General features: G+C 40.7%; 1 protein-coding gene across 5 annotated transcripts in view; it reads right to left on the bottom strand.

The window, feature by feature from the left end:
- Positions 1-13,247, bottom strand: part of LOC144602371 (synaptotagmin-7-like) — a 391,187-nt gene that overhangs the window by 81,638 nt on the left and 296,302 nt on the right. For 3 of the 5 annotated variants that reach the window (XM_078415424.1, XM_078415423.1, XM_078415426.1), the window contains one exon: positions 1,438-1,800. The exons of the other annotated variants lie outside the window; for them this stretch is intronic. In XM_078415424.1, the coding sequence (XP_078271550.1) occupies positions 1,438-1,800 (363 nt within the window). The remainder of the gene's footprint in view (positions 1-1,437; positions 1,801-13,247) is intronic. 5 annotated transcript variants of the gene reach the window in all.

The raw sequence follows: 13,247 nt of genomic DNA, 5'->3' as shown, positions 1-13,247 counted from the left end.
AGACTTAGATGGTTTTCTCTAGAACACCGGACTCTTCACACCCCTGCAACAGTCTGTTCGAACCCCTTCCATCGGGCAGACGATACAAGGCCTTCTACGCCCGCACCTCCAGACTCAGGAACAGCTTCATCCCCAGGGCCATAGCTGCTATGAACCGGTCCTGCTGAGCCGGATGGTCACAACGCATAGATCAACTTGCACTTTATCCTGTCTAAAACTGCTACAATTGTTTCGTTGGGTTGCTGTTGTCTAAATTAATTAAATTATTGCATCGTATGGGAGGCGCATTCCCAATCTCGTTGTACCCCTGGGTACAATGACAATAAAGATATATTGTATTGTATTGTATTGAGGGAAAACCTGATACAAGTATATCAAATTTTGAGAGGTATACAGATGCTCCCCGACTTACGATGCTTCGATTTATGATTTTTTTGACTTTGCGATGGTGCAAACGGCAGCGACCCGTAGCGAGCCGCAGCTCGCTTCCGGCCACGTGATCAGGTGTATTAAATGCATTTCAACTTACAATATTTCGGTTTCTGATGGGTTTCTCAGAACGTAACCCCATCGTACGTTGAGGAGCACCCTGTCGATAGGGTAGACAGTCAGAATCTTTTTCCTCCAGGGTGGAAATATCAAAGACTAGAAGGCATAGCATTAAAGTGAGAGGGGCAAAGTTTAAAGGAAATGTGCAGGGCATGTTTTTTACATAGTGGGTGGTGAGTTGTGTGGAATGTGTTGCTGGAGGTGGTGGTGTAGGCAGATGCTATAGTGGCTTTCAAGTGATTTGGACTGACACATGGATATACAGGCAATGGAGATAGATGGATTGTGTACAGGCCGAAAAGATCGTGGCATCGTGTTTGGCACAGACATTGCAGGCTGAAGGGCCTGTTCCTATGCTGTACTGCTGTACTGTTCTATGTTTGGATATTGGCAAAAGCAATACCAGCTTTTTATACCCGAGAAAAGGAAGAGGGACCAATATGACTCAAATGAGTAGTTTTAGTAGCTTTGTTGGCGCCTGAAATGTGGCGCCTCCTTTTGTGTACTTTGTGTGTTGCATGTAAAAAACAAAGAATTTCACTGTACCTCGGTGCATGTGATTATAAAGTATCATTGAACCATTAGACTTGAACTGAAGTTCCCCTTCATTTTAACATATTTACATTACAGTGCGGTTCTCTTCACGAGACTCGATGATTGATCCAACAGGTCCTGCAATTCAGAACATAAAACTTATTTCTCCCGATTGTCTCTTGCACAAACCCACGTTCCATGAATTTTGCACAAAACATGTCCGGTGGGCAAGGTGTGCAGAACCTGGCAGGGAATTGAAAGGGGTTTCACGGGTCCCGACCAGGTTAAAAAAAGTTCATTAGAAGGGGGAAGAATTCTGCTTTGAGTTGGAAAGAAGAAAGAAGAGAGACTTACAGGAAAGACTTCATATCTAACCCTCGGTTACGGAGCTGTCCCATGACGTAGTCCCAGCTCCCGGGGTTGGAACGGCTGCGCCCGCCTGCCGTGCGACTGCGTGTGCCCGCTGTGCAGCCCGCCCTTTGCTGGGCTCTGTAGGGAGACCGGCTGCCCGAGGTTGACTGCTGCTGGAACTGAAGCTGCCCGAGGCTCTGGCTGGTGGCAGGCTGGTGGTAGGTAGGTCTATGCTGCTGCAACGGCTGCTGGAGGCTCTGCTGCCTCTGCAGCGTCCGAGGTCGCGGGCATTCCGACGGCTGGTCCTCTGGCGGAGTGGATATGTGTTCTAGCGTGGAGGCTGCTGACAAAGACGGTTCATCCAAGCTAACAGAACAGCGGGGGACCAGAAGGAAAGAGCGGAAAGATAGAGTAAAGGGAGAAAAACACAAAGCAAAGCAGAGTTAGCCAACCTGCAGTGAAGTCCATCTATGCGTCTCGAGTGTGTGGGACGCCTGGTTTTGGACTCATAGATCATTAACACATAGTTACTGACTGACAAGTAAGCATCTTTTCCTTATCACCACACAATTACAACACAGCATTAGCAACTCTGATTTCAATTATACTTATTCTCGCTCCTGCCTCATCACAATGCATTATTTTTTCACTGGTTATTAGAGCACAGCAAGGTTCCACAAAAAAAGTACCTTGAGGTATATGGAGCTCAGGGTTCCTGTTTCAGGAAGGCAGGAGATCAGCATTAGGATTAAAATAGTTAGGACGTTAGACAGCTAAACCTAGGAGTCACAAACATGTATTTACAGAAATGACTTGCTATGAGCATATTTGCACACAGGTAACGTAAATGGAAATCAATGCGTCTCCAGAGTCTTACTATTAAACGTCTCAAGCATGTGGCTTTTCTGGCATCTGTGTAAATGTTACATGTAGGGAGAAAACCCGTGAAATTAGGGCAAGATTGAAACATAGTCTTAATATCCTTAATGTGGCTGTACAAAGAGATCAATGACAATAGAATATAAATTAGAGAGAGAGAGAGAGAGAGAGAAAGAAAGATATATGTAGACAGTTAACAATGCTGTTTTTCAGAGGATGTTTGACCTTTGGTTTCCCTATTAATGGAAATAGTATTTGAAAATGAGTGTTAATACCTTATTTTTCAAAGGTCTTTTAATACCTGTGGAAGATATAAAGTTTAAAAAGAAAGTCAGTGTTTGATCTTGAAGACTCTTTGACCCACTAAAGTATTTATTAGAGAAGGACCTATATTCGCTCAAGGGAAGCGATCACCCTGTAAAGCATGCCTTGTTATAACTAATGCAATGAGCTTCAATTGCATATATTCTCTTCCGCTTGGTTGTTTTCACAAGTGAGCTCAGAAACATTCCACTGTTATTCATAACTGAATAATGCTGATTGTCATATTTTAACACCGCATTACTTTGGCTACTCAGAGTGGTGAGAGATGCATGTAAAATTCCAGTTTACTTGAGAAGATGAGAATGACTCATATATAAATTTTAGGAATAACCGTTGGAATTTTATATATAAATAAAAGGATACAGAAAGTTCCAGCCAACACATTCTACTCCCAGTGGTCAAGGTGATAAGGAATGAAACACCTTCCATTTCAAGCATTGTACATGATCAGGTGGGACTTTGTTACATTCCAAAGTGAAAGTCAATAAAACCCAATTGCTCAAATGCATCTCTGTTGCAACAAGTCTTTACAGTAAATATCATAAAAAGTCTCACAGCAGGAAGGCAGAGCAGAAATCGTTCTACCATCCATCGTATGACTTAAACCCTATCCCACCCTCTATTTAAGATTTGTTTTTGTGTTTGTACGGGCTTATCAGTGCAGGATAGGACAAACAGTGCAACAGTATGAATATGTTAATGTAATAGAATTAAATATTTAAACTAAAATGGTCAAAAGTATTGTTACATCATTACTATGTTCAACAAGAAACAACCCACCATTTGATTCAGTAAGAACTGCAGAATCTTTTATCGATTATGGACGATGATTATCTAATGCTGTAATGTCTACTTCCCATACATGAACTTGTTTATAAAATTGGCTCAAACATAAATTCTGAATTTGAATGAATATTTCTTAAATTGGACACACCATTGTTGGAAATCCTTTCCTTTCATTTCCCACACAGCTTCTCAACTGTCTGAAAGCATCTGCAAAAGTGTTAGAAGACACTCAAAATGTTTGCAAGATCACACATGGACACTTTTAATATCAATTTTCATGGAGATCGGCAGTAAGCAGAGTCCACAAAGCCAGAGCGCGCAACAAAGATTACTTGCTCAAGGAGTTCGAGTTTGAGGAGTACATTGCAATTGGCCTACTGAGTTCAATGTGAAGCTCATTTCAGCTCTGAAATGTTATAAAACTGACGGAACTGTAAAGTCAGATTTTGGTTACCGCTGGAACAATGTACCGTTTCTGTATTTTAGGGTGCCAAATATTGATTATCAAATTTGAATTTTGTGTTCACAAAGCTCTTTATAATTTCCAAAGCTTAAGGCAAAGTAAACATTGGTGACCCGGTCCCAAAACAACTTTTCAGCTAAAGTATGCACACACTTTAAATTCTGGTAGTGAAATAGAGCGACATTCATCAGGCATGTTCTTGGTTGCCTCTACTACTTAAAACAGCACAGATATATTAAAACAACTCACAACACAGCACTAAGTTTGATGGGAGATCAATGTGGCACCAAATGGCAATTATACACATGGGATGGATAGAATGTATAGCGGTTAATATCAAAATGGAGGACACATACGTTACATTCTGGACCTTTTATGTAAATGCAGTAATAAATGTGTGAAATTGCTAACAGAAAGCCCTGTGCTGCCAGGACCACATTTATTTACACAAATCCTCCCAGTCATTCAGGGGTAAGAGACTGCTCTTGTCCTCCTCTACTGCCAGAGTGAAGCAACACGCAAACTGGAACCACACACACCTGAACACTGAGCCCCTCCCCCTGTTCCCTTCTTCCCACCATCCCTCCCTCTGGTTCTATTTTTCATTCCCCACCTTCATAACTTATCAGATTCCATTACTTGCACCCTTTTGTCTTCTCCACTTATCACCTCCACCTTCGTTACCATCTCAACCCTTCGTTCCACAACTTGACTCATGTGCCAATCCACCCTTTCCTGGATCCACCTATCACTTGCCAACTTCTGCCAGTCCCCCTTTCCTACCAGCTACCTCCTCTCCACTCCAGCTGTCTGAAGAAGGATCCTGCCCCCAAGCATCATCTGTCAATTTCCCTCCACAAATGCCACCTGACCTGCTGAGTTCCCCCAGCAGTTTGTTTTTTCCTTCCAGTTATACATTGGACATCAATTTCTGGAGTGCAAGATTTATCAGGAGCAGATCTTAAGGTTGCAATGGTATGTTTAAATGTTTAAGATCCCACCACAACTGTAAACTGCCTTTTTTAAATATCAGAAGTCACTTGAACACACAAGAAAATAACAAAGGGGATATAAGCCTGAGTCTATAAGTTTAAAGATTGTTAGAGGTGTAGAAAATGTCATCCCAACTGAGCAACAAGACACAAGAGTGTCTGAAATAAATACACTAAAAATAGGCTAAAGAGCTCCACAATTCCTTAGAGATTAATTCTTGTTTCTAAAATCATTATCTAAAGAAAGCCATCTTACTGCGGGCACAAGCTTCAGAACAAGCCATCCGCACTGATAGGCTGCCCAAGATTCTCACTTCCTTTGGGATTGCACTTAGTAGTTTTTAAGAGTGCAACCATTATAATTTTAAAAAACCTGTGCAGAAAGCCATCACTCAAATTTGACTCTCAATCTACCTTTGCACTGATGTTTTGCTCTAATATGTAATAAGCTCAAAGTTATTTTGTGCCAATATAACAAAACACTACAAGATGTTGAGAAGCAATAGAAAAAATGAAAGAGATGATTGCAAAAACATATTTTAGCAATAAGCAGTATAAGGTGGAAGAAAGTAGCAAGAGAGAGATTCAAAGAAAATCTTCCTGGGACTAATGTCAGGGCAGCCCGAGGCCACTATATTACATAGTGACAAGATGAAGAGTCAACCAGAGCCGATGGGATGCAAGGCTGGAGAAGAGTGAAGAGAAAGGATCTGTTGAAGATGAGGAAGTATTGATAAACAACAAAATGGACTTGGAGTTAGGTGGGTTGGAAGATAAGAAGTGAATAGCACTGTACTGTCCATGACAGAAACAAAGAGTTTATAAAGGAAACAGCTTGAGGCAAAAGAGTATTAAGAAGCTTAAGATAACAAAGAGTCCACATCAATAGCTGAGGTATGGTACAACCAAGATTGGATGTTCCTCAACTAACTGAGCTAGATGAAAGCAATCTTGACCGAATGTTAGGCTTGAAGCTCAGCTTATGGTTGAACTCAGGTGTTAGAAAGCAGGTAACAACAGGACAATGGAGTTAGAATAAAACTACAGGTGTTTTAGAAGTCAAATGTACCTTTACCTTAGCCACATGTTCAGCTGAAAAGAATTCTAATTCCTTAGATAGACACAATAAGCTGGAGTAACTCAGAGGGTCAGACAGCATCTCTGGAGAAAAGGAATAGGTGACGTTTCGGAAATGTCACCCATTCCTTCTCTCCAGAGATGCTGTCTGACCCGCTGAGTTACTCCAGCTTTTTGTGTCTATCTTCGGTGTAAACCAGCATCTGCAGTTCCTTCCTACATATTCTAATTCCTTCCTAACTTAACTCGACTGCAGGTGACCAACCTGAAACTACTGCAGTGGCAGACATAGAGAGATCTATCAACGAACCTAAGGAAGCTTGCCACACTTATTATTGATAATGTTGTTAAAGGAAATATTTGCAAATGAGGAAGCAGAGTTCAGAAAAGAATTCTAAGATGACCACAGGAGAACATGAGTCTGTGGATGCAAACATTCTAAGAGAAAGGATTGTATCAAATATCAAATATAGACAACAAACACGTCACAGATTGGCAGAAAATGCTAGCACAAACACAGCAATGAGTTCCCGTAGATAAGCACCGAGATTCTTAAAAAAGATAAAGCAAATTTACAAACTAGATGAAAAACTGGAAGTATCAATTTAATTGACAACTGGAAATGATGATTAATATACAAGGCAGTATCCTCTTTAAAAATAATTTTTACTCTGGATTCATCTGCACAGTCAAACAGCAATTCCCTGTACAACCACCTCTGGCTTCACCATGAGCATCAGGATCCTCCAGACCTTGGTGCCCAAAACAATGCAGTGCATACATACAAAAGATGCTAGAAGTCCTCTAATATCTTGCTCAACCCGGTCCTGCATTCAATCACATACTGAGCCACATGTCGGTTACAATTTGGATACACAAATCATTAGCATAACCCCATTCACCTGAACGAGTTTGCTAACCTTCACTGATAAAGAGGACAGTCTTTCTTTTTGTAACTTTATTTTAATGGAGAGTAATAGTTTAGGGATACAGCCTGGAAACAGGCCCTCCGGCCCACTGAGTCCTGCTGACCATCGATCGCTGGCTCTATCTTATCCCACTTTCTCATCCTACACACTAGGGGAAATTTACAGAAACCAATTAACCCTTGAACCTGCACGTCTTTGGAATGTGGGAGGAAACCGGAGCACCTGGAAAAAACCCATGTGGTCTTAAGGAGAGTGTGCAAACTCCATGCAGACAGCACCTGAAGTCAGGATTGAAACTGAGTCTCTGGAACTGTAAGGCTGTGGCTCTATCGGTGCATCACTATGCTCCCCTAAATGTAATGTTTTTAGTTAATTTACATCTTAGATTCGTAGCGTCCACAGTGTACAGATACAGGATGAAGAGCATGACATTTAGTTCAAGATAAAGTCCAATAAAGTTTGATTAAAGATAGTCCTATATTTTAGTATGAATGCATTGTATAACAGCTTTTAATTTTTTTGCCCCCCCCCCCCCATAGCTCACTCATTGAGCTGCCACTGGAAGGGTGTTGAGTGTTTTAGCTCATTACCTTTGCTATGGCATGAATATGGAGAACCATCGATCATGTGCAGGCAGAGGTGATTAGTTTAACTTAACATCATGATCGGGACAGACATTGTGGGCCAAAGAGCCTGTTCCTGTGCTGTACTGTTCTGTGTTAGGGTGTAAAAGGAACAGGAACTATTAAAGGAACTTAACAGACATCAGCCAATGGTGCTTTGTGCTGTCAGGAAGTGACATCAGCTGTCTTTAGTGCCTATAATAAAATAAAAGAATCCCTCCTGAGATATATAAAGTTCTATCATAATCATTTGGTTTCTTTCTACCCATTAGTTCCTGGGAGGACAATGATAACCAAGTCAGGCTCTGAACTTTCTACGATTCGCGAGTGTAAGGGGTAGTTTAAGAATAAGGGGTAGGCCATTTAGAACAGAGATGAGGAAAAACTTTTTCAGTCAGAGAGTTGTGAATCTGTGGAATTCTCTGCCTCAGAGGGCAATGGAGGCCAATTCTCTGAATACATTCAAGAGAGAGCTAGATAGAGCTCTTAAGGATAGCGGAGTCAGGGGGTATGGGGAGAAAGCAGGAACGGGGTACTGATTGAGAATGATCAGCCATGATCACATTGAATGGCGGTGCTGGCTCGAAGGGCCGAATGGCCTACTCCTGCACCTATTGTCTATTGTCTATTGTCTATTGTAAGAGCAACTACAACTCTGTGAAACTACAAACATACTGGCAACCAAGTGATTGTTCCTGACAGCACATTCATCATCTTAATTTGGCTCGACAACAATGAATGCAAAAAAACCTGTTTCTAATAAGTTTGGGAAAAATAATGGAATGGGAACTTACTGGACCAATTGGAACCACTGACCTACAGCCGTTCACTCCTACATCTTGGATGTACATGCATGCATTGTCACATGGGAGTCTGAATGCTAGACCGATGAACAACACTGTGAATGCCAGCACACTCTAAGGCTTCACATGGATCCCAATGGTGGAGCCCAATATCATGCCCCAGACCTGGTCAGACTAGAGTCGGTTCACAAACATTATTGATTTAATTACTTCTCAGTAGTAAATCAGCCTTATGCAGCAAATAGTTCAACTGCTCGACATCTTGCTCGACATCTTGCTCGACATCTTTGACAGGAGTCAAAGCACTGTTACCAACTTCATCTTTGGGCTCTTAGGGCTAAAGGAATCAAGGGATATGGGGAGAAAGCAGAGACGGGGTACTGATTTTGCACTGTGCACTGTTTTGTTCCTGCTACCCAAGAAATGCGACATAGTAACATTGAAACATTCCTTGGATGAGAGGATTGTTTTAACAAAAGAGGCTAGACAGTGTGTGTCTATGTTTTTTGGAGTTTGGAAGAACGAGGAAACTATATTCAGACATTTAATATCCGAACGAGGCTTGATGGGGTAGATATTGAGATGTTTTCACCAGTGTGAGAGTCAAGAACAAGAGGAAAAAGGTGCAACGGGGCCTGTCAGTTGAAACGGAGGTGTGTAGGAATTTGTTTCTCTCAGTGGGTAGTGAACGTTGGAACTTTCATTGGATATGTAGATAAATATTTGAAATGTTGAGGATTTGTTGAAAAGGCACAGAAGAGGAGCTGAGGCCAGCATAGATCAGCCGTGGTGATATTTATTGGTGGGGCAGATTTGACTTTAGACGTACAGTGCGGAAACAGTCCCTTCGGCCCCTCCGAGTATGTACAGACCAGTGATTACCCAGTACACAAGAACAATCCTACACAAAATAAGGACAATTTACAATTTTACCACAGTCAATTAAACCACAAACTACGTCTTTGGAGTGCGGGAGAAAATCGGAGTACCCGGAGAAAACCAATGCGGTCACAGGGAGAACGTACAAACTCCATATAGACAGCACCTGTAGTCAGGACCGAAACTGGGTCTCTGGTGACCTAAGGCAGCGACTCTACCGCCGTGCCACTGCGCCGCCCAGTTGAGGTGACTGGTAGTCTATTCCTGCTCTGACTTTCCTGTGTTATTTTGATTGAATTTCCTATCAGGACCACAGGAGGGTGAGCTTGCAGGGATAGAATGTGACCAACCAGATCTAACATAACCTGGCCCAATAAAGAGATGATGATCACCCCTCATTTTTCATAAAACCGACTTCTGTAAAATCAGCCTTATGCAGCAAATAGTTCAACTGCTTCTTTTTTATATAGTGAAGCTAACCTTTATTCCTATAAAATATAATTAATTAAGCTGTGGTTCACCCTGGACTCACAGTTTCATCTTTAGACTATGAAATTGAACTCCATTAGCCTTTCCTTTCAATTAAAGTGAAATTGGGAAGTTTTACAATGGCTAAAGTACTGCATAATTAAATCTAAATGCCAAGAGCCTCAGATGACTAAATGCAATACCTTAGACAGTACAAATATAAAAATGTTTTAGTTCCCAACAAACAATACTCATTGTAGAAGGAGTGAAGCACAATTGAAGTGGGAATTTAAACTGGGTTAAAGGCTCGCATTCATTATCAACAAAATAGCTATATTGTGGTATCTGATCTGCAAAATATGCTCACCCCATACTATTAAGCATTCACAGTCATGCCCTCAAAAAAGTGAGCGAATTTAAATACCCATAAATTACTTTTTTTTTGTAGAATCAGGCCATAATTTAAAACTAATCAACTCGATAAGTCATTTGAGTTAACTGATAATGAGAACTACAGCAAGAAACTTCATCCTTCATGCTTTTGCAGGATGTTTATGCCCTAAGCAACTCTTATAATTACAATATCCCCTCAATTGCCCAAAGAAATGATTCATCTTTTTACTATTACGAGATAATTTCAATAAAAATGTGTGCAAAATGCAAACGACTGAATTATGAGAATAGATTTGCTTAAAGTGTCGGTACTCCAATACATCACCCAATTCTAGTACGTTAATCTTGAACAAAATGTGAATATGAGTCACTGTGTATTTCTGTTAAACATGCACATTCTGCTCCATCATATATCTTCTTGTCACACTGCAATATGCTTCTGGAAAGTTAAGTTTCGTAAAATTTCTCTTCATTAAAGCAAGGAACATTCCAACAGTATTTAACAACATTTCAAGTGACATTATGAAACATGTCAAATTAAATTTCTAATCCGATTTAAAAAAAGCAAAACCACTGATAATAGTTTTAACTATCATTTGACTCAACTTTGAGGTTGCTCCAAACTCTTCCCAACCATATTTGCTTCACTAAGAACACAGAAAGCAGGAGGTCATTTGGCTTCAGCACCCTTTACAATGTTCTCATTTAATTGGTTCTATCATGGACTCAACATCACTCATTGAATCTTCTTTGGACAGTTTTAAAGACATAACCTGTGAAAGAGCAGCGAAACTCAAAATGTGTATTCATTCAACAAAACACTTTGCTCAAATCCAGCAGATGTGTCATGTGAAACATTTGATATGAATCTAATAACTATTCTTATTAATATCTTAAGGCTCCCTGATTGCGTTAAAGCTTAAACAGGCAGTATTTAATGCCATTCTGTAATTATAGAGTCATACAGTGTGGAAACAAGCACAACTTGCCCACAGCGACCAACATGACCAATCTACACTAGATCCACCTGCCTGTGTTTGGCCCATATTCCAACTTCAATACCCAATACTTTGACCGACAAATTGCCTCTATTACTTTTGAGAATGTTCTAGTAAGCTACCTACTCAAAGTCATGCATATTTTGTGATGAAGATACACTTGGTGAGCAGCTCAGACGGTGTATTAAAATTTTAATTCACTTAAGTTCCCAATGTGTTTTCAAGTTATGATGGTAAAACAAATCAACTAGATAAGTACTCTCAGCAATCTGATAATGATAACTATATCCCAAGAACCTTCAATTTTTACACTCGCTTTTGCAGCATGTTTTTTGCCCAAAGCAACCATTATGATTGTAATAGCTGGACATGAATTTGATAAGCTCTCATGTTGCTCTCACTCTTGACCCTCTGGGTGACAGCGGTTGGGAGGGAAATTTGCTGCAGTACATTTTACAATAGCATGCCTTGACTGAAGCCACCATTCCCCGTGGAAGAGACTGTGAATTTAGGTTGGCCAACTTTGACTTGAATTGTTTCGATTAGGATGGCTTTGCACTTTCCAATGCCCTTTGCAGGCACACTCATTTAGTCAGGTGCAACAAATTCCATCATGTTAGCCACGTGTCTAGTAAAGGGCAGAGTGTAATTGTTTGAGTGTTTACTCTTATCGTTGCTGTCAAGGACAGCTGTGACTGATACAATGATGAGGGCATGGTTGAGTAGATTTTCCCCCTGGGGTTGGTTCTCTTACCAAGTGCTGTAGGCTCGATCTGGCTGCTGTGTCCTTCAGGACTTGACCAGCTCGATCAGTGATGGTGTTGCTGAGACACACTTAGTGATGGATACTGAAGTTCCTCCACCCAGTTCCTCCACCCATCTGAGTTCAACTCAGAAATGGATTATCACCCAAGGGGAAGGAATAATAATTTGACAAAATGTTGGAGGTTTGCGAGTCACTTCAGATGTTAATTATACAGCTTGCAGTAAAAGGAGGCAAGGAAATCAAAAGGTACTTGGAAACCCTAGGTCCAAGGAAGAGCCTGGCAGTGTGTACAGTGGCAAAGTGTCCCTGTCAAGCTAAGCACACTCTGGGTGGTTTTGTTTCATAAATAACTCACGTTGTATGATTCCTTCTTGCTAATTCATGCATTGCAACAATGTTTAGTGAGCTGCTGGCTCATGGTAATGAGCAATTAGCTTGTGTAAAGAGGCATGGTTTTAAGGATGTCTGGGCATAACTAGTTGTCCTGAAATGGGGAGGGGGTGGGGGGAATGATTCGTCAATCGTAGCCACCTGTTGCATGTACAAAGCTTGCATCTAATCCAAGATAAGACCACAAGCTAATGTTAGGGAGAGCATGCATACCCTTTAATAATATCATCTTAAATAGTGTTAGAACACCTCTTAAAGTGAAAATCAAGGACGCATGCATGATAATACACGCTATTTAAAATGATATTATTAAAGGGTATGCATGCTCTCCCTAATGTTAGCTTGTGGTCTTATGAAGCAAGACCCCAGAGCATAAAATGTCACTGTTACTTGTGTGGCCCAGAGAATTAGAGTTATTCCTCCGAGTTCTGTTAAAACAATCTTGTACCTAGTTACACTGCCAATCTGTAAACCTACGGACCTGCCATGACCCTTCACCTAACCTGTGTCCCCAATCCTTCTTGGCACCTTATGCAGATGCACTATGAGTTGTGCTTTCAAGATGCATACACACCCACCCGCTGTTCTAAATCACATTCTTGCATTTTAAAACTGATTCAGATTTAACAATTCACCAATATATTAACTCTGCACCTACAAGACTGGCAAAAATAATCTAGGGGTCAAATCCATATTCTCTGTAGACACTGCCTGATGCTGAATAACGCTTTTACTCCAGCACTTTATGTCTTTTTTTTGTAAACCAGCATTTGCAGTTCCTTATATCTACTCCCTATCTAAAAAATGCAGCGTCGGTTTAAAGACATCCCCATAACGAGTCCAGCAGGGCCATGCCATTATCATTAATAATAACATGGACAAGCGGACTCATACTCTTGCTCTTGTACATAATTAACTACAAGTAAGAAAAATGGTAAAATTCTAAGATAGCATTATATGTGCAGTATAAAGATTTAGACTTAATACCAAGGGAGTATTTTGCTGAGAAGTTAATCTTTGTGTAAATTCTCTGACACAAAAGA

This window comes from Rhinoraja longicauda, chromosome 18, assembly GCF_053455715.1.
Source record: "Rhinoraja longicauda isolate Sanriku21f chromosome 18, sRhiLon1.1, whole genome shotgun sequence".
In the NCBI taxonomy this organism is placed as follows: domain Eukaryota; kingdom Metazoa; phylum Chordata; class Chondrichthyes; order Rajiformes; family Arhynchobatidae; genus Rhinoraja; species Rhinoraja longicauda.
This window is presented reverse-complemented; position numbering and strand designations above follow the sequence as displayed.